The sequence below is a fragment of the Eleutherodactylus coqui genome, chromosome 12 (assembly GCF_035609145.1).
Source record: "Eleutherodactylus coqui strain aEleCoq1 chromosome 12, aEleCoq1.hap1, whole genome shotgun sequence".
NCBI classification, from domain to species: domain Eukaryota; kingdom Metazoa; phylum Chordata; class Amphibia; order Anura; family Eleutherodactylidae; genus Eleutherodactylus; species Eleutherodactylus coqui.
In genome coordinates this window covers 24,820,444-24,846,458 of record NC_089848.1, presented here as the reverse complement: position 1 = coordinate 24,846,458, position 26,015 = coordinate 24,820,444, and the positions used below count along the sequence as shown (strand labels likewise).

Genomic DNA, 26,015 nt, shown 5'->3' with positions numbered 1-26,015 from the left:
ATCCCTCGCTCCTGCGGTGTGCCCCCACCAAAGTCAGTAAGTGTAAGCCCCTTGACTATTTTTGCGTGCCCATAGGGATGAATGGAGGATGTGTGCATAGAGTCAGGCTGCTGATGCATGGCGAGGAACACCGCAGGAATGAGGCATTAGGTGAGTACAAGACACAACTTACCTGTCACCTGAACTATAAGCAGTGTAACTTACTTGCTGACAGGTTCCCTTTAACCCCTTGAGTGGCACGCCCGGAAATTTTCCGGGACGAGCTCCACTGCTCATAGTGACATAGCCCGGAAGATTTCCGGGCTATGTATCACGATGGGAGCTGCAGAGCACAATGCCACAAGCTGTGACAGTGTGCTCTGCCTGCACAGACCCACAGAGAACAAAGCAAGGGCTTTGAAAAACCAGCAGAAGATATTGCAGATATGCCGGCAATCTCCTGCTTTGTTTACAGGTTGCCATAGAGACCATCGGCTTGTCAGAAGCAAGCCGATGGTCTCTGTGGCAGGGAGAGCTGGTGCTTGGCTGTCAGAGGACAGCTAGGTACCTGCTCTTACAGCAGAGATCAGAGAAAACCTCCGATCTCTGCTGTGTTAACCCTTTACATGCTGCAGTCTGTGATTTCTTTTTTCCCCATTTCTTTTTTTCCTCCCCCCTGTTTAAAAAAATCACAACTTGTCCCGCAAAAAACAAGCCCTTATATGGCCATGTCAATGGAAAAATAAAAGTTATGGCTCTTGAGACGCAGCTGCAAAATTTGTTGAAATTCAATGATTAGACCATTTTAAAAAACCTGCCCTGGTGGGCACGACAGGGTGGTAGGAAACCCGCCACTCAAGGGGTTAATCTGCATCAGTCATAGAAAAATATATAAAGCTAAGGGCATAGAACCTACAGGGACCTCCCTCCACGGGATGTGGGGGGGTGGGGGGGTGTTCATGCTTAGTTTATGCTATAATTTAATGGCTATATAAATCGTCTAAAAAGAAATACAAATACATGAATTTCAAGAGCATTTATATTAAACAGGAGTCAGAATTGTTACGGAAGCAGATTGCATGTCTGGTGGAAGAGAATGGGAAGCTTCTTGGACACCAGAATCCACAACAGAAAATCCATTATCTGGTGAAGCTTAAGAAGGAGAACAACAATCTTGTCGAGGTATGAAATAACGATCGGTGGCTAAAAGGGCACAACTGCAACTGCCTGGGATTTAACACTGAACTGTGGTAGTCTGTCAAACTGCTGGAAGCCTCAGACGGGCATGGAGTGTGCGCCCCGTTGTCACCCCTTAGGCTGCATTCAACTGGCCCTACAATGCCTGAGTGCGGAGCCGAGTATACTCGGTGCAAGAACTGAATTGGATCCATCACAACAGGGAAACCTCCCTACAAAAAAGGTGTCAGTGCTTTTTATGTGAACAAATGTCACAATATGAAATAAAAATTCCGTAGAAGTTCATATTATGTAGAATGGGCTCTTTGGGACAATCAAAATGCAGAAAAGCAGCTTTCGTTTTTTTTCTTGTCACATGTCTTTGTCCCTCTATGCTCTGTAAAGATAAGTGCTTAGAAGTCCCATAAATAGTTCAGTTAAACTATATGATCAACTATATGATCAATGTCCCCATTGCTGCAAGACAAATGAGCTAGCCTCACCATTCTATGGGGCAGCACATTACTACTAAACAGGTGGCTTAATATTTGGAAAGAGATTGCTCATAGATGCCAAAATAACTTGATTCTTGAGGGTCTGACCCACACATGTCAAACAAAAGGCCGCGGGTCAAATGCGTCCCGCCACCTCATTTAATATGGCCCACCGTCAGTACAGTAGACTAACAGGTATTCCACTCACCCAGCCTGCAGCGCGGAGTCTGTGACCGCTGACCTCTCTTCCCTGGTGTCCAAGTCTACCGTCCTGTACGCAGAGCCGAGAGAAGAGATCAGCGGTCACAGGCTCCGGACTGAAGCTGCAGGCTGGGTGAGTGGAATGCCTGTAGGGATCCTACTCAGCCAGAGGCCAATTAAGGGGGTCGCTATTACTACTGAGACTACTATGGAGGTCACTTATTACCACTGGGGCCACTATGAGAGGCACTATTACCACTGGGGCCACTAGCTGCGGGAGGGCCCTATCACTATGGGGGCCATTAGAGCCCTCCTGCAGATAATGGCACCCGTAGTGATGAGGCCCTCCCGCAACTATCACTACGGGGGCCACTAGCTTCGGGAGTGTCAGGGTAATATTTCTAAGTACAGCACCAATCAGGCCCACCCCACTTGCCCCGCTGCCGGCAGTAAAGAAGAAAACACCACACAGAGGTCTGGTATAGTTCCTCACACGGGGACATGACTGCGCTGCGCCCTTTATTACAGATTACATGGGATCTTATACCCTTTGGTCTCATCACTAGAAATGAGTAATAGTCTCATTGGCTCAAATCCACCGCATAACCATATATGGGAAGTCCGGATTTCCGGCCTGAGACAGTGAAAGTTATGTACGTAGTTGAACAGTCGTTATCTTGCTACGGCGCCTCTGGAAAAACAGCCAAGCACACGGCCTTGTGTCTGGTTCTTCTTTGCTGTGTTTAAAATACATTTTGTCTTTGCCTGGCAAGGCCTTTGGAATATCTGGTATAAGGTGAAGTATTACGTTTTTCATAGAGTTAGTACATATGAGAATAAAGTTAGTATACATATAAAAAGAAAGGCACATAACTATATCTATATAAATGTATATATTCCAGTGTTTTCTTTTCTACCTACAAGGATATATATATTTCCTTCTCAGGAGGGCCCTATCACTACGGGGGCCAATCAGAATCAGCCCTTTGAAGGCAACCATAAGGTGGATGTGGCCCTCTGTGAAAATGAGTTTGAAACCCCTGGGCTTAACCGATCACTTGAACAAAGTGGTTTCTGCGTCCTACTGAGGGCTTGGCTCTTGTGCAGCTCATTATCCATCTTCAGTTCTCAGAAAGTTTACATACAATTTATAGACTGTCACATGCCTTTTGTCCAGCCAATTATAGAAGTCCATATGCCCAGATCCCACCAATCACAACTTCAGACACATCTCATACAGCATGACATGAAAACCACCTGCTAGCCTGCATTGCCATGTAGGACATCTACATTAACATTTAGTCTAGGATTTTACTTCTGGTCTGCTCAAAATCACTCAACCAGAATTGCAGCAGAATAGACCATTTTTAATGCATGTATGTTCTGCATTTATAATTTTATATATTTTTTCTTTTTTAGGAAGTAAACCGGCTGCGAACAGAAAACTCTTCACTGAAAGAACAAAGTATAATGGACCTCACTCTGTAAAGTGAACACGTGCGCACTGTCTCCATAGTAAGCCGCTGGCTCCTGTAGTTACGCATTATTGGCCGGCTCTGGTTGTGAGAAGTATCAATGTATATACTAGAATCTAACGAGAAGTCACAACAGATTTCATACTATATACATTCAAAAACGAAGGATCGTTCAGAGATGGTTAAAAGGCAAAATCGCTTCAAAAGTAATATATAGTTTTGATCATTCTTAGTTTCCCAGAGAGCTGAAAGGAAGCAACGAGCGAGTTCTCAGTATAAACAGGCAGTCCTTCATCTATGAGTGACTGCCTGTTCACAGTGAGTGGAGGCATTCACTGAACAACTATCGCTCCTACGTGAAAGCGCAGAAGTGATTAGTCTTTGGAGGCCTGTTGGGTGCATAAGCCGTGTAAAGCCACCCGCAGGTTCACAAATCTTAGTCTTTACAGAGAGAAAATAGTAAAAGGTTAGCGCTCTAAATTGGACTTTGTTGATTCCAAACTTAGATTCAAACTTTTGTAAAGTCTCTTTTGTATACAGTATTGGCAGCTTTTGTAATCGCCCTCTTCTATTTCACCTGTTCTTTCTCAAACCTTTGTCAGATGTCATGTAAATATGTATCGTGTGTCTGTTTCCGTGTAGAGTATAAATGTAAAGTGTAACACGTCTGTTGGGGGGGGGTTCTTAGAGATTTAATGTTTGAGGGGGAGGGGGCTTATTTAATCACATTTCGGATATAACCTTTTACTACTATTCCAATAATGTAGCAATGAGTTACTCTCATCAGATAATTAAATTCTTACGCTTCCACAATATTTTAATAAAGAAAGTTTAAAGTTCTGAGAAGAACAGTTCTCAATGTTGACGACACAAACGAATAAACATCAATTAACGCTATTATGTTCTTCTGACGTTCATTCGGCATCTTGGAAATCACACTATAATCATGTACACAAAATAAGCGTGAGCGCCAGCTCCTTGCCAGAGTTAATGCCAATATGTAAGGTTGACGCTTCTTCCATCATTCTAGTGGAGAGGTGCCCCTTGGTGCAGGTAATACTGGATACGGGGAGGATGGGGCAACTAGTGCCGGTAGAGGACAGGCTCCCGTGCTTTGGGGCACAACTATGTCATTGTACTTGCTATAGATAGTAATGCTGAGCCAGCTCCTGCCTGACCCCTCGTCTCCGGGATGGGGATAACGCCCTTGTGTAGAAGGTCCAGTGGAAAAGATTAATGAAAACCATGGGGTAGGGGTGCTACTGGTAATAGACCAAGCACCCATGGATTGATCGTAGATGTTGTTTCTACATAGGTCAGTGTTGCTCCAACTCTTTCACCAGCTAAATATAATTGTCTGATGAAGGCGAGTCTGAAATGCTTGGCGCTAACATATATCTATAATCACTCCTTGGATACTTGGTCTATTACCAGCAGCGCCCCTACCCCAGCTTTTTATCTCCACCATTGGATTATGAGTTTATGGTAGTTTTATATTTTGGTATTTGTTTCACAAACTCGAATTCCCATTCGCACTTTGTTACAAGATCGTATTGGATCACACGGCTAAGTTTTAAACTTTTGGTGACTTCAATGGAGGAAAATGAGAAAATCTCCCACAAAAGATGCGTGTGCGGGTTACTTGAACACACTGACTCAATGGCAAGCAGAAAAACAAAGTACAATGTTTTTTTTGATGATGCGCCTCTGTGCGTGCAGCATAGGACATATTGCACCTTGCAGTCACTGCCAGCTCAGGCCTCAGATGTCACCTATAAAGCGTCTCTGGAGTTATGGCACTCGGGTTGGTAAAACTTTCCAGAATTTTCTGGTTTTGCCCAGTTACATTGGAACTGAATTGTGATCACAAAATCTGAACTTACAGGTTCACATTTTTTTTTAAAAACACTCCCACCCAAAATAAATAAGAGCTGGGAAAGTGCTTTGTAGATTTTTTTGGAATTACTCAGCAGAAATACATAAAAATGTCGTGATTATTTTATTAGCAATGTTTTGAATATTAAATGAGTTCTGGGTGCTTCATATCGGGAAGATCATTTGTAATCCTGTAAATGTTTTTGGATTTAACATACATTTATATAATCCTTTTTAATTTAACCATCATAGTGCCATACAGAGACCTCCTATAACTGCATACAATGTGTATAGCACATGTCTAACACTGCAGAAGTTCTCTTCTGCATATGTATATCACATGTTGGAGCTCTCCTCTTCATCAAACTACTAACGACGACCTGTCTGTCCATCCGTTAGTGAGTGGGTTTGTGAGTTACTTACATGCTCTGCCCTGATCACATGATGGTGACCTCACAGATCCTGTACGCACACGGCTGCTGTCTGGCTAGGTGTTCGTTAGTATTCCATAGAAACTGAGGCCGCAGGGGGTTTGTAGTCCACCCGTAATCTGCACAAGGATGCAGGACCTTTGTTGATGTCGCCATCATGTGATCAGGGGTGGAGCATGTAAGTCATTCACTCTGGATGCGTGTCAGCATCATGTGATCAGGGGCGGGGCAGGACGGTGACATCACGGGTTCTTCATCTTTAGTGCTGTGCTGCTTCTGATCCTTGTTGTATGGCATGAACAATGTATGTAGCAGATCTGTATGTGTGCAGCGTGCATGTAGCAGTGCTTTGTGTGATGTGCATGTAGCAGAGCTGTGTGGCGCCATTAGAAACACTGGTACTATAATTTCCTTATCACAACTAGTGTAATATACATCTACAGAAGAAGGCTCCGATGATGGACTTTTCTCTTGCACAGTGTTAGAAACGTGTCGGGCTTCACCTAACATAGGAACTATGCAGGGAGATCTCAATGTCAGGTGAGGATTGGAAAGGGTTTAAAGTGGAATAAATGGGTGCATTCAAATCTACTATTGTCCAATGCATGAGATTGTTTTTATAGCAACATAGTGATAGTAGTTAAAAGCTGCTACATTCATAAAGCTGTTGTATGTGTGAGTACTGCTTGGGGACCTTTTACAAGCACGTGTGTCTATTCTCAATCAAACATAATAGTGGCTCTATACAGGAAAGAAGGGATGAATATGTCCCCTAAGGAAAGACTAGTGGATCCTCCTAAGGCGAGGGAAAGTATAAAGAAAAGAGCCGCACCATACATGTTAGTGTGAATATGGAGACCATGTTGGTCAATGTAAGAAAAAATAATCACTTAAATAGAAGTGAGCTGTACAGAATGTCCAGAGCTGTACCCGGTGGACAGTCTGCTTCCTGAGCACCCCGCACCCCTTCAGTCTGAGCTGGACCTCCAGTCAGCTGATATTGATGACATAGCCTAAATCCTGGAAATCTGAAGTCAGTGGATGTGAAAATACAGAACCCCGCTAGTATACAGCATCACATCTTATATTTGTATAGGAGTCAGAATTCTATCTGCAGTATTTGGGAAAATGTAATTAACCCCTTCCCAGGGTCGGGGTATGTATGAAGAGAGGTCGTGGGGTGGCCTCTCTTCATACAGTGCGAGCGTCAGCTGCTACAGCTGACACCCGCTGGCAAAAGCGATTGGCCGTGCGGCCAATTGCGGCTATTAACCCTTTCAATGCCACTGTCAGTTCTGACAGCAGCATTTAAATCCCCTGAGTACGGCCCCCCGCGGTGAGATCGGGGGAGCCATGCAGGTGTCAGGGTGGCTTGATAGACTGCCTGTCAAATTGCAGTATGATGTAATGCTGAAGCATTACGTCATACTGCAGGAGCGATCAAAGCATCGCTGGTTGTAGTCCCCCAGGGGGACTTAAAAATAAAGTAAAAAAATCAATAAAGTTTTTTAATTGTAAAAAAAAAAAAGTAATAAGTTTAAATCACCCCCCTTTAGCCATATCTATAAGTAAAAAAATCTAAAACAAAATAAAAATACATATTTGGTATCGCCACATTTATAAACGTCTGATCTATTAAAGTAGCACATTACGGTGAACGCCGTCTGGGGGGGAAAAAAATAAAGCCAGAAATGCACTTTTTCAGTCACCTTGTCTACCAGAAAAAACGCAAATGGTGCAGAGGGGCGGAGAGGGGGCGGGAGCTCAGTTCCTGCTCCTGGCTCTTCCACTCCCCCCCCCCCCCCCCCCCCCTCCCTGCAGATGAGGACGTGTATCAGCTCGACGTGAAAACCGAGCCAATATATGTTCGTGGGAATGCAGCCTAAATGTTTATTTTTAGAATTTTTATATTTAGCATTTATTTTTAAACTTTATTTTTTTACTAATATATTTTTTTATTTATAATTTTTAACTTTGTTTGCAATTTTTATTATTTCTTTAAATATATATTTTTGTATATAATATAAATTAATTGTAAAAAAAAAACCCTTTTCTCGTATCTGCTGTATTTATCCTCCACAAGAGAGAATACGGAGTTCGGGTGGTTTTACATGGAGCAACTATTGGCCGAAAAATCTCAAATGCATGATTTCCAGCGGTAGTTGTCCCGTGTAAATCCGGGACCTGACAGGGCGCCATGTGAGGAAGCGCTCAGTAGTTGCTAGTCGCTACTCTTCAGCTCACCTAAATGAAGTGAATAGTGAGTTCTCCCTCAGTGTAAACAGGCAGTCATTCATCAACTGCTGCCTGTTCACGATAAATGGAGGCGGACAGCTGGGAGAAATCTCTGGCGCGCATCGCCTCCATTCACCGAACAACTATCCTTCATGAGTGAATATCTTGATACTGAATGAAACCCACAGTGAATTTCCCGCAGCAAGTAGAGCATGCTGGGATTGGAAAATCCACACCGTGACTCGAATCCACAGCGGATATTTTACACTATTAGATCAGGGCCAGCTTTGAAATGAAGGAGGGGTATTCAATTTTGACTTTATTTATGGAAATTCAGATCACAGCCTTAATTAACATAAAGTGTCCGAGATCTGACTTGTAAAGGCGCACATCTCACGTATGACTGCACTGAGATGTGGGTGAGAATGAATGAATGGCTATTTCATAGTTCTGCAAAAACTAGCGGTACTTTATGGAGGGCACTGTGCAAACGGTTTACGGCTCAGTCAGACGGGCGTTTTAACGTGCACATTTTTGTGCGCAGAATGCAAACGTACAAAAAATTTGCGTAACAGAAGCAGGCGGTATGCAGAAAAAAACGCATTTGGCTGCGTTTTTCTGCGCACAAAGTGCACTGCCCACTATCCCCTGCTGCGGCTGTGACAGCTGCAGCAGGGGATTCCTTGGATGTGAAACCCCCGGATGCTGTCACATAACTTGTGGTCAATACAAACAGCCGGCGACAGTCTGATATCGTTTATTATTGTGATTAGATCCATATTTTTAAAAAGATCTGTCAGACAGGTAGAAATAAGAAAGTATGCAAAAAAACTGCAAAAAAACATTTTGTATCCTTTAGTGGCAGAAAAGCAAACTCTATCAACCAATCTCCCCAAATGGACCCTGGGATTTATGCTATTGCTGCCAAGTAATCCGTAACTTCAGCAGGAGTGAGTCGCTTCAATCCAGTTTCACTGCAGATCCCCACTTCAATGTTGTCTTCTGTCATCTGACCCTCAAAGCTTTCCTATAGCAATACAGAACAATATTATTACACGCTCCGGTCATCGAGACGCACCATATTAGTATTTGTATGACAACACCTTCAACGGTAAAATTGCTGTGTGAATGGCGTCTTCTAGTTCATGACCCGGGTGTAACGGAGTCGTCTCCACTGTGACCTACTCTTCCAGTTCAAGATCTTCATTATATCTTAAAAAACATAAATAAAAAGTAATGAAATGAAATAATGGACTCTAGAAAAGTTATTAAAAAAAAACCAAAATGAGCTTTTAAATGGATATTTCCACTTTGGCTTTTCATAGCCAAGATGGAAACCCCACTGCTGTCTATTGGCCGCACGGCTGGAGCCTATGGAAAGGGCCGTCCGTGCTGTGCTACGCTGTTTCCGCAGCTCCCATTAACTTTAGCACTCAGCCATTTCTGATGCACTTACCCAGATCAATGTTTTGCATGCTGGTCTTAAGGTGCATTTACACAGCAAGATGATCACTCAAAATACGCTCAAACGGCAGTTTGAGTGACAGTTTTGAGCGATCACTTTGCATAAACTCTTAAGCAGCTAATTAGCTACTTAAGAGCTTATTAGTGTGTAAATAAAGGCTCCCACTGTATGCAGAAGACAGCAAGAGCGATGTCTTCTGCATACAGCTGCTTTGTTCTCGGAGCTGTCAGCTGGTGTCCCACTGAGAGCTTCAAGGGGGATACCAGCTGAAACAATACTATCGGCGGTATCCCGCTGAGAACGCGGCACTGATAAGGCTCATCGCTGATTTTTAGCTTGCTAAAAGTTAATAATGAGCAAATAGTGCACGAAAAGTGCATGATAGCAGCGCGTTTAGACACGACGATTATCGCTCAAAAGATAGCTTTTGAGCGATAATTGTTATGTCGAAATGGGCCTTCAGGTGACAGAGTAAAAAACACCAAACATAAGAGGTGCAAGCCTCTTATTACATTGGGTACATCTTGGGACAACCAGGCTCAACTCCCTGAAATCTATGGCAAGTAAACCCTGCTGTAGATTTCTGCTATAATTTACACCAGTTCCTGCCATAGTTCATAGTGAATGTGATGACTTGTGGCCAAGCCCTGCCCTCTTTTGTTAAGCCTGCCCACATTGTCAAAAAAAAAAAAGGTGCTGAGGGTGGTGTAAAAGCAGAAGTGTCACAATTTGTGCACATGTTGGAGCAGTGCAAGACTGTGACTCTAACACCAGACTCTATAAGCACGTTAATGAATTCCCACTTTGTTTATAAACTTGTTTCCGTGTCCCCACCCACACCTCTTTGATTTCTCTGTCAGCTATATGAGCACTTGGTCTTTTACTGGATGACTGGTTTATTTTTTATGGTCCCAGCGGGAAAAAACTTAAACATGTGATCCTTTGTTTCTATAATACACTGCAATACTCCTTTTGTGCACCGTTTCAAATTTAGTGCTGCTCTTTCAAATTAACCCCTAAACATTGACCCCAGCAGTCAATGGGTTAAAGGGTCAGTACTGGAGCTAGTTCTCATCCTAGCCATTGCAACAGTGTGTTACCTATATATTACAACACCTGCAGCTGATTGCACAGACTTAGCTCTTACTACATGTAACGACTGCGGATGCGGAACCACTGTGTCAACCTACCCGGGTAGGTGAAGATCTGATCCAGCATGGCTGACAGCCAACCCCAGCGTGGAAGGTAAGATACCGGATGTACAGCCCTGTATGCGGATGGAAACTAGGAAAAGTATCTTGCCTTGAACTGATAACCAGGAGAGGGAGACCCTGCCTACAAGCGGAGCACTCGTCCCGATAAGGACGGCTCCTATGGTCTTCCTCTAGGCGCTGACTTACCCTGGCGGGCCAGAACACCTATAAGACAAAGATACAAGAACGCCGGGTAGTAAAGAAACAAAGGAGGAACAAACTGACAGGGATAACCAGAGAAGCGGACAACGGGAATAACAGACCACAGAATACACGAACGAAGAACGCAGGATGCTAGGTAGCTGCCGAAGCAGCGGCTGGACAGGACGTGATGGGAACAAACTCTCATCAACACTGCAGCAAGGTCTGAAAGGCCCAGGGCAGATACATAGGGTGATGATTGGAAAAGGTGCATCAGCTGAACAGGAGGCCTGAAGCTATTAACCCTAGGAGTGCTGGATGAGAGTGAATATAAGCTCAGGGAACAAATAGAATGGGACGACACCCATGTTTGCCAGACACAGAAGCAGAAGGTTGTATCTGAACAGTGCATCTAGCAACTATTTCAACTTTTTACATTTTAATATACAGCAATACACAGATTAGATTTAAAAAATACAAATTCCACACAGACAAAGTCGCGGGTAACAAGCTCATATATATATATATATATATATATATATATATATATAGGCTCAAGAAAATTACTCAGTGCTATTAGGAATAATAAATGTAAATGTGTCAGCTATTGTTCCCTTGCGTGTTACCCCACTTTTGTAGACACTGGCGCAATTCTGCAAAATCCTCTGCCAAGTCTTTTTATTCTTCGTGCATTTTTGTATAAGCCTTACTATCTTTGCCCCTTAATGACGGCCAATACACTTTTTCCCTGACCTCACTGATAGGCTCTAAACCTGCACATACATCTTTTTAAGGCTGGATTCACACGAAAGTATATCGGCTTGGTTTTCACGCCGAGCCGATATACGTCATCCTCATCTGCAGAGGGGGGAGGATGGAAGAGCCAGGAGCAGGAACTGAGCTCCCACCCCCTCTCTGCCTCCTCTCCGCCCCTCTGCACTATTTGCAATGAGGAGAGGCGGGGCGGGGGCGGGCCTAAGTTCCACGAATTAGAAGCCTGAGAAGGACCTTTATGTCTGTCATGTAACTCAGTTCATTTATCCCTGCCTCCCACACAATAGGCAGCTGTCATAGACATAATAGAATGCACTACATAAGTAATACAGTGTACTATCCTAGTGATCAAACAACTGAATGTTCAAGTCCCCTTCAGGGACCAAATACTAGTGTAAAAAAAATTGAATAAAATGTAATTTAACTCCTTTGTTTTTTTCATTTTCAGTTTTTCTCCCCCTTTTAAGAATTTATCAATCGGCCTCGCTGTATGAAGGCTTGTTTTTTGCACGACAAGTTGTATTGTTCAATAGTATTACTTAATATACCATATAATGTACTGAAAAACTTTTTAAAAATTCCAAATGGAGTAAAATGAAAAAAGAAAAGGAAATTCCACCATCTTTCGGTGCATCTTGTTTCTACGGCACTCAAACTGCAACAAAAATGACCCGATAGCTTCATTCTATGGGTCGGTACGATTACTGCGATACCAAACTTGTATAGGTTTTTTTTTTTTTTTTTTTGCTGTACTACTTTTATTTTTGGATATATATTTTTTTATTATTTTATGCCGCCATGTTTTGCACACAACAGATTTTTTATTTTTCTGTCGACGTAGTTGTGCGAGGGCTCATTTTTTAGCGGGATGTCCTGCAGATTGCACTGGTATCACTTTGGAATACATACATCTTTTTAATCGGTTTCTATGGCCAACTGCAGACGGCCGGGTTGGATCTCGCGGCGAGAATTCTCACAGCGGGATGCGGACCCGTGCCCCTGCAGTGGCCTGCGGTTCACCCGCTCCCGGCCTCTTCTGTCTCCTGCTAAGCGTCGGCTGCCGATTGCGAGACCCGCACAGAAATAGAACATGATGCGATTTGTTCTCCAGACGTGTTTTCACACAGACAAATCGCGGCTGTCTGCATGGGATTGTAATGCAATCCTATGTAGGCGGGCACGGGCGGACATTTTGCGGGAGATCCCGCTGCAGAATTTCCGCCCGTGTGCAGGGGGCCTATTGCTTTTTTTTTTTTTTTGGAGACACGGACCAAAAAAGTGCATTTCTGTCTTTCCCTTTTTTTTTCTGACGACATTCATCGTGCGGGGTAAATAATGTGTTAGTTTTATAGATCGGACTTCTACGGACGCAGCGATACCAAATATGTATTTTTGTCTTATTTTGATTCTTGTATTATAAATATGTCAAAAGGGGTTTTCTTTAAAACTTGTATTACTTTTTTTTTAAATAATTAGTACAACTTTATTGGTCTTAGTTTTACTTTTTTTCTTAGTCCCCAGAGGAGACAAGTACTTGCGAGGCTTTGATCGCTCCTGCAGTATGATGTATTGCCATAGCATTACATCATACTGCTAGTGGACAGCCAGTCTATCAAGCCACCCCATCGGCATGGCTTGATTGGCATTCTACCAGGACAGCCCTGGAGCCTTTCAGAAGGCCCCCAGCTGCCATGACACCCGCACGGCTCCCTGTAATCTCATCGCAGGGAGTCGTATGTGACGCCCGAAAATTGGGGGATTGAAATGTCGCTGCCAGAATTGACAGAGGCATTTAAAGGGTTACCAGCTCTGGTGAGCCGCGTGGCTTATCGGAGCTGTTGCCGCTGGCTGTAAGAAACAGCTGGCGCCCGTATTGTATGGAGGGTGATTGCTGCGTGATCTCCCTTCATACATACCCCGATGCTGCAGGACGTAATTGTATGCCGCAGAGAAAATAATCGCAGCATGCTCTATACAGCCGCGATGTGCGAGGTTTTGTAGCCCATGCTTCCCTATGGAGCCTTCCTTTCTGTTGCATCACAACGCCTGCAAACGCAGTTCTCGTGCGATGCAACTGTTACAGTAGGAAGTCCTAATGAAAAAGCCCTAAAATAAGCCCTAGCTGCATAAATAATAATGATACATCACCTAACAGCCGCTGTCATCTCCGGCGCTCGTCTGTAGTATTCTGCTAGCCCTTCCTTGGTCGGAGGTTTAAAATCCCTGCCTCCATGAAAGGCTGGCTGTGATTGGTTCTTGAGCATGGCTCTGATTGGCTGAGCAGCAGCGCTCAAGAACCAATCACAGCCAGCGCTTCCTGGAGGCGGGGATTTTAAACCTCCAATCCAAGAAAGGCTGCCTGAAGACTACGGACGAGTGCTGGAGCTGAAGAGGAGACCCGCACCGGAGCGGACAGCGCCTCTTAGGTGATGTATTACTATTTATTTATTATTTGATGTAGCTAGGGCTTATTTTTGGGATAGGGATTATATTTCAAGGAACCCTTTTTATGCCGCAAAATGTCACAGAAGCTTTCATGGATACGCTCCATTATTCCCAAATCCACCGAATAGTTTTCCTCAGCATGGATATTTCTATACATACAGGTAGCGGTCGCCGTCCTGGGAGGGGCGCTCTACTAGCGGCACAATATATCAGCATGGTGTCATTTTGCTCTTTTTTGGGTGAACTCAAAAAGAAGACTGTGAAAATGTCTCCACCCCATGATGATGGCAGTGACACAGCTACACCAGGACTATTGACTTCTGTACTCCCCACCAACATAACTGACAATCACCCCAGAGCTCTGCACTACTGGCAAAGCTGCCCGTACATGACATGGCCGACCCGCCTCCAGCGCCAAGCGTCGTCACGTGGTCACGTGATAAAGCAGGACACACGCTCTTACCTGGCCGTTCAATGTGGTCCAGCTGGGGCTGTAGCGCGGCGGCCGGGCTCCTGGGGGCGCTGGCCGCCTCCTGCGCCAAACTTGCGGTGGGAGCGGATTATATGAGGAGTCTGTGTGAGGCGGCGGGAGGGCAGCGGACGGATACCTGTGAGGCGGTGAGTGGCCGCACCTACCTACCAGTGGAGAGCGCACGGGTGCCAATACGTAGGACGGCCTGTACAGAGTTAATGCCGCCCTCCTCGTCCAGCTCGAGGTTAACCCCTTCCAGTTGGGGCCTTCTGCCTTTTTCTTGTTGTTTTTCATCTACGAACATGAGAACTTCTTCTTAAAAAGTTTTTTTGCCCCCTGTGGGGCAATCTGTACTTTATGATGTAGGTGGGTTTCACACAAGCGTATCTGAGTGTGTTTTTGCAGAACGGCTGTGGCATGTTTGGGTGCGCATCAACGTATCTTACTGTAAGTTTTGCGCAGGCAGTAAAATCCGGCAGCGATGCCCCCAGCCACGGGAACGGCCAATAGCTTCATGAGCTCCAAATGCCCTTTCTCAGGGCAAGAGTGCAGGAAAATGGCTTCATATTTTTTGGTGCAGCTGAATTGCGGGCGCCAGATATGTGCAGGCGAACGAACACATTGAAATCGGTGGCTTCTATTGTCTTTGTATGGCGGGCGTTGGGCTTCTAATGCGCAAATGTGTCTGTGTGTCCGTAATGTATTCACTTTTAGAAACTTTTTTTATAAGTAGGGGGGGGGGGGGGTGACCACATGGGGATGGTGTCGGGTTTCCCAGAATATGGTCACGTATCTGTACAAGTGCAGCGATACCAAATATACAGTTATTAGGACTAATGCCCACGGACGGCTATCCGCCGCGTGTCACCCCAGCTATTAGCTCAACGTCCACGCTGCATGCCCTGTTTGCTGCGGGAATATGTTGGACGGCTTCCATTGTAGTCAATAAAAGCCGCCCGTCACTTTATACTTCCGCAGCCGGTGCGTAATGTGCTGTACTGCGCATGCGTGTCGGCAGTGTCATGCGGGAGCTACAGAGCGGATCCGAAGGGGAGTATGGGGTTTTGGGAGGGCACCATGACAGACTCCGCATGCCGTGTGCATGGGGCCTTGCACGTGATTTCTCCCCCCCCCCCCAATGTAAGACCCCCATAACTCCTGCTTACTGACACTCCGATATAGAGATGTGATATCAATGGAAACAGAAACTCAAGTTTTGTTGCACAACATCAAAAATGTTCTCCCCATCAGAGCTGTATAAATTGACAACCTTTGTCACCAGACACACGTGGAGCCTGGAGTCAAGTTCATACATACATGTTGCACCGAATCACGACTAACGGATGCAATGGCTTCAGGGATGCTGCAGATCATGGTGGGCAGTAAGGGGACATTTAGACTCTAACCCCCCCAGAGGAGACCTCACAAGGTGTAAGGTCCGGGGAACGTGGAGGCCACGGAAGATCTCTAGCGTCCAGGTACGAAAACCTCAGGTTGTTTCCTCATGGAGTTAGACGGAGACTTACCTACAGGTTATAGCGCAAACCTCATCACCTTGGAGTGGCCCATGTGCTGCACGTAGACAGGTGTTATCCCCACCTCTGGATTCTCGCAGTAGGTTTGTTGTCCTAGAAGGGGCAGGCGGCTTGATCACTAAACATGAGACTCCATGAACCCCTCGATTTCCATTAGTTCGCATACTCTAACAGAATGTCACCACACTTTGTCGTCCTGTTTCAGGGTAACCGTTGCCATCAGTAGGGATAATGTCGCAAACCTTCGCGCAGAATCCCCCACACAGCCGGCGGCGGGTCATCACTTTGATGATGGATTTCTGAGGACTTCCTATGCCCTTTCACGGACGCCCCGCTGTTTCCACGCTCACTGGAATGATGTTCGCTTACAGATGCAACCTTTTTCCTTAAAATCGGAGTACCACTTAAAAATTGTGCGCCCGCTGGGCGGAGCTTCACCAAACCGGGACACTACTTGCTCTCCTATCTTCATTGACGGCCATTTTTGTATTTTCTCTCCTACTCCGCCTCCTCAGTGCCGACTAAGGCCCCCTGCACACGGGCGGAATTTACGCAGCGGGATTTCCCGCAGAATTTCCACCCGTGCTCACCTGTATAGGATTGCATTAGATAACGCAGTCCTAGGCAGAGGCCCGCACAGATGTCATTAGTGCCGAGTGGGCTCCGCTCTGTGCGTTGGCCGACAGCCGGCACATAGTGCAGAGAGAAGACGCCCGGAGCGGGTGAGCCACAGGTCTCTGCGGGGCACGGGACCACATACCGCTGCAAGAATTCTCGCAGTGGGATCCGACGCGGCCGTCTGCAGGCGGCCAAAGGCAGAACAAAACTTTACAGGCTTTGTTTAGCAAAACTGTCTAACAGGAAGATGTCCTTGTTCCCTTAGCAACCAATCACAGAGCAGCTTAACCTCAGGAACGTGAGAAATGAAAGCTGCGCTGTGGTTGGGCAACAAGGACGGCTTCTGATTTTGCTAAATGAAAGTTTTTGAGGTTGTTTCCACTGATATCAAATTTTTGTCTCTGATGGGGGAGGGGGGGGGTCATGATGAATGCAAAAATGAATAAACTTTCCTTTGTTTTTTAGTCCCCAAATGGGACTGCAGTGCCCTCTCTTCTGTATTGTAGCACCTGCAAACTCTCCATCGTCTCCGATTTTCAGATGAACGTTTTATGGGTGCGTTTCTTTGTGTCCCGGTCCGACTGCAGGTTTTACTGACCCACATTTGGAGCGCCGGGACACACATTCGTATTACAGACACAGAAATGCGCTAGTCTGAAAGCGGTCTTAACAGTTGTACCAAGATTGACTTTTGTCACCAGTCTATGGGATAGGCAGTACCAGTCCGATCAGTGGGGGTCTCCCCATTGTTCTCAGAATTGGTGCAGAATCCGAGCCTCTTGTCCCCCTCCCTCCCCCATCCCCATCCCACCCGCCTTGACCTGGAGATTAAATGCAGTCACGTGCGGTGCTGCTCCTTTCATCTTCAGTGAGATGGCAGAGATCTTGTATTTCTAGGGGCCTTGTGAGGCACAGAGTGTTAAGGCAGTCCTAGGATCTCACTCACAACCTGAAGGTTGCAGGTTCAATCCCTGCCTGGTTCAGGTAGCCGGCTCAAGGTTGACTCAGCCTTCCATCCTTCCGAGGTCGGTAAGATGAGTCCCCAGCTTGGTGGGCGGTGATAAGTAAATTACCTGAAAGCGCTGCGAAATAAGTTGATGCTATACAAATAACAAGTCCCTTTCCCCTTCCCTTATTTTTTATTTCCATCTGCCCCGCACATGTGCAACTGCCACTCCATTCAGTCTTTACATCACAGCGGTTGGGGGCATCAAGCCCACAGTGACAAAAAGAGAGGGGCATGGGACCCCAATGTCAGGATCAGCGGGGGTGTCAGTAGTGAGACTCATGATAAGACTTTTATCACCTCTCTTCGCATAAGTCAGTCTTGCTGCAGCCCCTTTAAGCCCTGCCTCTAGAAGGGGTTGGACCATTTGGGTTAAATGTAAACAAAGCCTTTTAAATACACATGCATGCAACCTGTTCATATACATTTATTATGGTTTTTGTGATGGTTCTTCTAAATTAGTGAAGCCACGCCCACCGCTTGGCCCAACCTCCTCTTCATGTCCTGACAGCTGCCTCACCCATTAAAGGGCTGTATACAGAGCCTGCGCCATAACAGCTCACTGTGGGCAGGAACCAATGGCGACGGTCTCTTCCTTTGACAGTACTGCCTTATATACATGGGCGACTGCGATATGGGTCCGAGAAAAGATGTCCTACATTGCACTCATTGTATCGGTGATTTTTCTGCATTAAACATGTGATTCATGTGTTTTTCGCACGCGTGAAAAAAAAAAACTGCATGTGCTTCTTATAGTAAAGAATGGTAAATGCATCGTAATTATTTCGGTGATATTTTTTCTTTTTTTGCAACTCATTTGACTAATTAACCATTTCAACTGGTCTTTTTTTGCCATGGCAAATGAACGTGCCTTGCAGGCGCAAAAAGTATGATGAAATATGCCGATGTGCACGCAAAAAAATCGTTGTGTGGCCCGGCACTGTTGCTTGACACCACCTGCAATACTGGCATGTCTGCGGGCGCCGCACCGTACAGCAACCCGCCAGCCATTCACAAGGGTTAATAGCTGCACGTGCCAATATTTTGGTGCCGCTATAAACTTTTTAAAGGGGAAGACACACCCAATGTTATGTCAGGTGGGAATACAAGCTGCTGTAATACAGAGGAGAACCTATTGAGGTCGGTGGGTTTGTTCATATGAGCAGATTTTGACTGCGCATTTCATCCGTGCAAAAGAAAAAGCGCAGCGTGCTCTAGTTTACTACTCATTCACAAACCAAAAGTCCCTATCGAAGCCAATGGGGATGCGCGCAAAATACGCTAGGAGATGCGTGAGACATTGCGTAGTTGTGTTTGTAAAAGAACACATCTGGAACTTATTAGACTAATTAGCCGTTTCCATCAGTGCGTTTTTTTTCCTGCACGTAAATGTGCAAAGTACAGTAAAATACACAAATTCACACGCCAAAAAAGTATTTTGCGAAAGCGCTACGCTCATGCATGCGCAAATAAGTATATGCTTGTGTGAGCGGGATCTTAGCGCCCTTTTACACGGTCCGATAAATCGTTCAGGACTGCTGGATGCACAAACTGGTGGTTCTGAGTTCACGGGCTGTAGATTCCCGGTTATATCTCTTACTTTGAGCGCTGACTTATTGGGGTGTTTCACGTTGAACACATCAATGTGGATATGAAATAATTCTGTTTACAATACGTTTCTCACTGTTCCGCCATCCTGGTGATGAATTCTTGACTTACTTTATCCTGTCCGTGCTGATTGTAGGTCCACCTCTTCCTCCGCCTGGGCTGTGCTGGCCTGGTGTTCCTGTGTAATGCCGCCATGTGGACCTTCTTCGCTAAAGCTTTAAGGTATTCTTCATCATCCGCGGCCGCCACTGTGACAACCACCGCCTCGAATTTTGTGTCTTCAGTGAGTATTCAAAAAGTATGGTAGAAATCACAAATGTTCTGTAGGGGGCGCTCTCACTCCAAAGCAGAAAATATGCCCCAAAACCCCATATCAAATTCCACTTTTAAAAAATTTGGCACGCTGTGTAAAATGTAAATAAATGTAAAGAGGAAAAAAATGAATGCAGTGATTTGGAAATCTCCTATAACCATATTTTCACAATAGAACTCATAGCCGGGGGAAAAGGGAGGCTTTTTTAAATGTAATTAAAAAAAAAAATTAACTAATTTTGAAATCAATGGCAGCAACATATCTCAAGAAAATTGGGACCGGGTTAAAAAAAGGCTTGAAAAGTAAGTGATGCTAATGAAAACCAGCTGGCTATATAAAGAGAGCATGTTAGAGAGGCAGAGTCTCAGAAGCATAGATGGTCAGCGGTTCATCAATCTGTGAAAAACTGTCTACAAATTGTGGGACAATTTCAGAGAAATGTTCATTGTCTGGGAACACCGTGCAATCCACAAATGCAAGTTAAGGGTGCATTCAGACGACCGTATATCGGCTGGGTTTTCACGCCCAGCCGATATACGGCGTCTCTCTGCAGGGGGAGCAGTGCTCTGAGCTTCCGCCCCCCCCCCTGCACTATTTTCAATGAGGAGAGGTGGGACAGGGGCGGAGCTAATTCCAGGAACTTAGCCCCACCCCCATTCCACCTCCTCTCATTGCAAATAGTGCAGAGGGGTGGAGAGGAGGCAGAGAGGGGGCGGGAGCTCAGTGCACTGCTCCCGGCTCTTCTAGCCTCCTCCCCCTGCAGAGAGAGACGCCGTATATCGGCTGGGCATGAAAACCCAGCTCCTATACGGTTGTCTGAATGCACCCTAAAGCTGTATCATGCAAAGAAGTCCTAGATCAACACAATCCTGAAACACCAGCGTCTTCTCTGGGCCAAAGCTCATTTAAAATGGACTGATGCAAAATAGAAAACTGTTCTGTGGTCAGATGAATGCAAATATGAAGATGTTTTTGGAAACTATGGACACCATGAGCTGCGGACTCGAGAAGGACCATCCTGCTTGTTATCGGCACACCGTTCAATACCCTGCATGTCTTACGGTATGGGGGTGCATTGGTGCCTATGGCATGGGCAGCTAACACATCTTGAAAGGCCCCATCAATGCTGAGAAGTACATGGAGGTTTTAGAACAACGTACGCTCCCATCTAGATAACGTCTGTTTTAGGAAAGGCCTTACATAGTTCAGCTAGACAGTGCTAAACCAAATGCTGCATCCATCACAACAGCAGAAGAGGCCAGGTGTTGCATCGGCTGCCTGCAGTCCAGAACATCCACCAATAGAAGACAGTTGGCGTATTATGAAACGAAAAATCCAGCAAAGACGACCGCGGCAACATTCCTCTCCCAGAACTCGAGCAGTTGGTCTCCTCACTTCCCGGATGTTTACAGGATGTTGTATAAACAAGAGGGGACGCTACACAATGGTAGACGCGGCTCCGCCCCAACTCTTGTGAGATGTGCTGCTGCCATCAACTTCTAAATGAGTTAATTTTTTAATGAAATTGAAAAATGTGTGTTCTATGTTCTTCTGTGAATAAAATCTAGTTATGAGATTTCAAGAGTTCCAACTTCTTTGGAATTGGGGTTGTATATCATATTAGGCCACTTGTGTATACCACTGTATTAAAAAAAAAATGCAGTAAATTGAGATTCTACATTAAGCGTGCCGCGCTATTTTTGCTAAATGTCATCATCTAGACGAAATGATTGCGTGAATGCTTGTTTAAGATCAATTGCCAGTAGGATGTGCTGTAGAGTTCTATCTCTGCCTCTATCCACTCGGTCTGATTAGGTTACCGTATTTTTCGCTCTATAAGACGCATCTGATGATGAGACACACCTGGGTTTTAGAGGAGAAAAATTGGGGAAAAAATATTTTGAACTCATGCAGAGCAAGCAGTGAGGTATTACAGGAGGAATCAAGAGTAGTAGTACCCCTTCAGAATGAAAGTGTATACCACTGGGTCAACCTGCCATTGAGGATCCAGGGACAGGTGAGTGTAAATGTAATGGTGATCCTATTACTTGTCACCCAGCTTCTCCTGAGCCCTGAATGCCATGTTTGACTTGTTATAGTGATGTATATGGTATATATGCTTGCATAACTCTGCAGCTGGCATTTCAGGATATGGGAAGAGCTGAGTGACAACATGATGACGATTCCATTAGTTGTCACCCAACTTTTCAGGAACCCTGCATTGTATGTCTCGTTATGGTGAGGTATTGTGCATACATTTCAGCACAAGAAGGCACCAATGAGCTGTACCTACAGGTAGCTCTCCTCCCCAGCTATGGAGCTGGCAGCTATGTGATGAGGATCTCACGTCCGCTCCATAGCAGGGGAAGAGAACCACCCCTACGACCAGTTGGCATATTAGCAGTTTACGCTTAGGTTAAGCAGCGCTGCTGATTAGAGCCACCTGATTGGCTCTTCGGCACCACGTGACTACACAGCGTGCACGCGCATTGCCTTCAGCAGCCGTGCACTACACACTACAGTTAAGCAGCACGGGGTTAGGTTTACGGTTAGGTTTAGGATTACCTAAACGTAACCCTAAACACTAACCCTAAACACTAAAACTAACCCTAAACCTAACCCCGTGCTGCTTAAGTGTAGTGTATAGTGCACGTCTGCTTAACTGTAGTGTGTAGTGCACGGCTGCTGAAGGCAATGTGCATGCACGCTGTGTAGTCACGTGGTGCTAAAGAGCCAATCAGGTGGCTCTAATCAGCAGTGCTGCTTAACCTAAGCGTAAACTGCTAATATGCGACCAGTTGATTGGTGAGCGCCGGCAAGAACTGCTCCCCCGCCTCCACTAATCGGCAGTTCATATGGGGCGGCTACTATGGAGCGGATGTGAGATCCTTCTCACACAGCTGCCATGTGGGATTACATAGCAGGGGAGGAAAACTACCCCTATGGCCAGTTGATTGGTGAGTGCCGTCTGGGACCGCATACATAGCAGGGGAGGAGAGCCGCCCATATGAATATCTGATTAGTGAGCCCCAGAGGAAAGTGCTACTATGGGCAGCTCTCCTCCCCTGCTTTGTATGCAGTCCCAGAGGCAGCTGTGATAAGATATGGACATGCAATCCTTCTCACACTGCTGCCTGCCAAGCCCGAATTTTGTCATGTTCGCTTTATAGGACAAACTGACTCTTTCCCACCACTTTGGTGGGTAAAAAGTGTCTTATAATGCAAAAATACGGTGTGTTGTCATGTGTAGGTTTTGAAACAGTTTATTAAGGCTTGGAGTGGATTCTAAAAAAACTGAAGAAATAATACAATATTTTCTATATAACCCCCCCCCCCCCCCCTTTCCAATCCACACCTGGCATTGACTTTTTGGGAATAAAATTTAAAAATTGCATCCAAACATGTGCGTGTAAAGGCCCCATTAGGCAATACAGTTTCATCAACAATTTACTAGATAGGTTGTCAACATTTAGCTTTTATCGGTTCTTACAAATTGCAATTAATACACATCTATACCTATCTTCAACAGGCTGTCCTTGGTAGAGTTCTTTTCGGAGAGTCGCGTGCCATGCTCTGGTGGGTTGGGATTTCTATCACACTTTGTGGATTGGTATTACTTCACACCTCCTCTTCACAAACAGAAGATACAACAAAAAAGAAGAGCTAGCTGACTAATCTACCTGTTGGCATACGCAGCCCTGGCTAATCGTTGAAATTACTCATTTCACTGTATAGGAAAATATTCCAAAAACTGGAAACTAAATATTTAAGGTGATGCAAAAGTCAGGGCCACAGCACATGTTCTGAACAAAAAGTAGGAAACTTTGTGGAACACCTAGATAGATGGGGGGTGGTGGTAACTTTTTGGCATTATTACGGTGCCATCAGCCATCTTGGTGGCGGCCATTTTTAATTCTTCCCATGAAACTTCAATAGAAAAGGAGTCCTAGGATACATGATTTAAGGGTAGGATTTTATCAGATATTTAAAGGGGCATTAATTTTCTTCAATACCTGCAACCGTTTACGAGTTATGGATGAGATCCTGTTGAGTTTTAATAAAGCTGTCATGTTGAATTATGTGGTATGGAAAAATAGTTGGATGCCTTTTCGGCTACTAGAAGATGCAGTAAACAATCCAGGACAGAACGGAGACCATCCTGACTGTTGGTAACAGAAGTTCATATGAGGTGGCCAAGGTTTTCAATGAAGAACACCCAAGAAGATGAGAGTTTGTGCACAAGCTGTCAGGAAACTGATTCAGACATTCAGGAAAATTGGTAGTGTCCAGGACAAACTGACAACCAGTCTTCTGAGCAGTGATTTCCCCCCCCGGTGTCAAGAACTGTGCCAGTTTTATGACAGTTAGTTGACTCACACCATGCTCCAATGCCAGTCTCCTGGTGCTATTCTGTTGGCTCTTCGTGAAAACAACTGGCACAGCTATTGACCCCGGAGGATCCTGCCAGTTTGTGCACAAACTCTGTCGCTTTGTGTGTTCTTCATTGAAAACCTCGGCCACCTCATATGAACTTCTGTTACTGACCATCAGAATGGTCTCAATTCTGTCCTGGATTGTTTACTGCATCTTCTGGTAGATGAAAAGCCATGCGATTAGTGTTTTCTATACCACATAACTACTTAAATATTACATAACATGACATCATTCCTAACTCAAAAATGGTGGTACTTATCAATTACTGATTACATTCTACTGTTAAATCAGGTATCACATGACCCCATTTCCATTGACGTTTCTTGGGCTGAATCTAAGATGAAGGTCACAAAAATGGCTGTCAGACACCACCATGGTGCCCAAAGTGTTTTCCCCACACTCATCTAACTGTTCTACAGTTTCCTACTTGCATCCCTTTTCCTTAAGATATTCCAGGTGGCCCTGACTTCTGAATCACTCTGTATTTTACAACTAGACTTAAAGGGACACTGATGTAAAAATTAGTTCATAATGCTCCAACACCGAGAGGAGAGAATTACACTATTTGTTAAAAATAAATGTAACATAGTAACATGGTATGTTGGGCTGAATGAAGACAATGTTAATGTAGTTTAGCCTGTTTCAACCCCCCCCCCCCCCCCCCCCCTTGTTGATCCAGAGGAAGGCAAAAAAAACCCCAATGAGGCAGAAGCCAATTAGCCTATTTGGGGGAAAAAATCCTCCCCGACTCCATAATGGCAATCAGAAGAATCCCTGGATCAACCTTTGATAGTTCCTACCTGAATATAAGACCCAGAACAATAATCCGCTGGTCACCTAATGTCTATATCCTGTAATATCATAGCGCTCTAGATAGATGTCTAGTCCGCTCTTAAATCCTCAATGGATTTTGGTGATGAAAACTTCTTTCCTCTAAACGTAGCGGATGCCCTCTTGTTACCCACGCAGTCCTGGGTATAAACCGATCATGGGAGAGATCCTTGTATTGTCCCCTAATGTACTTATACATAGTTATTTGGTCGCCCTTTAGCTGACTTTTTTTCCAGGGTAAATAATCCCACTTTTGATAGCCTCTCTGGGTATTCCAGTCCCGTCATTCCATGTATTAGTTTAGTTGCCCTTCTCTGAACCCCCTCAAGCACTGCATCATCTTTCCTGAGCACCAGTGACCAGAACTGTGCGCAGTATTCCATGTGAGGCCTGACAAGTGCCTTATATAATGGAAGGATAATGTTCTCGTCCTTCGCCCCTATGCCTCTTTTAATGCACCCCAAGACTGTATTTGCTTTTGCAGCAGCTGACTGGAAAGAGTGATAATGTCATGCCTGCATGGAGAGTTTCTTTATGCAATACTAGTCAATAAAGATACGTTTATTTTTCTACTATTGTTTGTTGCTTTTTCTGTTGTGTTATCTGACTCTACAAAGTTGCCCATGTCCTTGTTTCTAATGGGAAAAGATTAAGGTCGTGTAGCAGGAATACTGTGACTTTTGCAAGAATAGTCATTTTCTAGTGCTTGAAAGAAAGTGAGAAATGCTTTAGATTAAGGTATGTATACTTATAAAACCTAGACCAGGTAACCCGACCAGTGGATAACTTCAGGTGCAGAATGCACTAATCCCACTCCAAGCACATGTCAGGGGCAACAACATTAAGGACAGTCTAGCAGCAGAAGTGAAGAATAAAATCCAATACTTCATTCCATTGAAATTAAAACTCCATTGAACATGGAGATAAGCTACTTACATGTTTTGGATGCAATGGGCATCCATTGCAGTGGTTTCGCATCTGTGTTGGGACCTTTTAGTCAGGGGTTCCATTACAGATCTGGCTGAAAATACTGGAAGAAAAAAATGCTGCATGCAGTACTTCTACTTCCATCCAAACGCCTGGCAGCTGGGCAGAAAGCGTCTGGACCCAGTTATAGTAAATTGGGTCCACCCGGGGCTGTTTGAATCCATCCACAGACGGAGCTGTTCGCCCATGGCGATTCCCCTTTTCTGCTCTCCGGAAGGAGTAGAAAAGCTGAATCCCCAGCGCAAGTGTGAAAATAATATTTATTTG

General features: G+C 45.0%; 2 protein-coding genes and 1 long non-coding RNA gene across 3 annotated transcripts in view; 2 read left to right on the top strand and 1 right to left on the bottom strand.

Moving 5' to 3' along the window:
- Window positions 1-4,222, top strand: part of KIF15 (kinesin family member 15) — a 90,735-nt gene extending 86,513 nt beyond the window's left edge. Inside the window, exons 34-35 of the mRNA XM_066585129.1 lie at window positions 1,030-1,161; window positions 3,270-4,222. Coding sequence (XP_066441226.1) covers window positions 1,030-1,161; window positions 3,270-3,338 — 201 coding nt within the window. The 3' untranslated portion in view covers window positions 3,339-4,222. The remainder of the gene's footprint in view (window positions 1-1,029; window positions 1,162-3,269) is intronic.
- Window positions 4,223-8,645: 4,423 nt separating this feature from the next.
- Window positions 8,646-14,601, bottom strand: LOC136586601 (uncharacterized). Its single transcript, XR_010787307.1, has 3 exons — window positions 14,408-14,601; window positions 8,970-9,078; window positions 8,646-8,893 (listed from the first exon to the last, which is right to left on the bottom strand). It is a non-coding gene; the product is annotated as an uncharacterized lncRNA (long non-coding RNA).
- Window positions 14,390-24,586, top strand: TMEM42 (transmembrane protein 42). The gene is made up of 3 exons (XM_066584736.1): window positions 14,390-14,562; window positions 19,320-19,466; window positions 23,026-24,586. The coding sequence occupies exons 1-3, from the start codon at window positions 14,419-14,421 to the stop codon at window positions 23,161-23,163; spliced, it is 429 nt and encodes a 142-aa protein (XP_066440833.1). The 5' UTR covers window positions 14,390-14,418; the 3' UTR covers window positions 23,164-24,586.
- The last annotated feature ends 1,429 nt before the right edge of the window (window positions 24,587-26,015 follow it).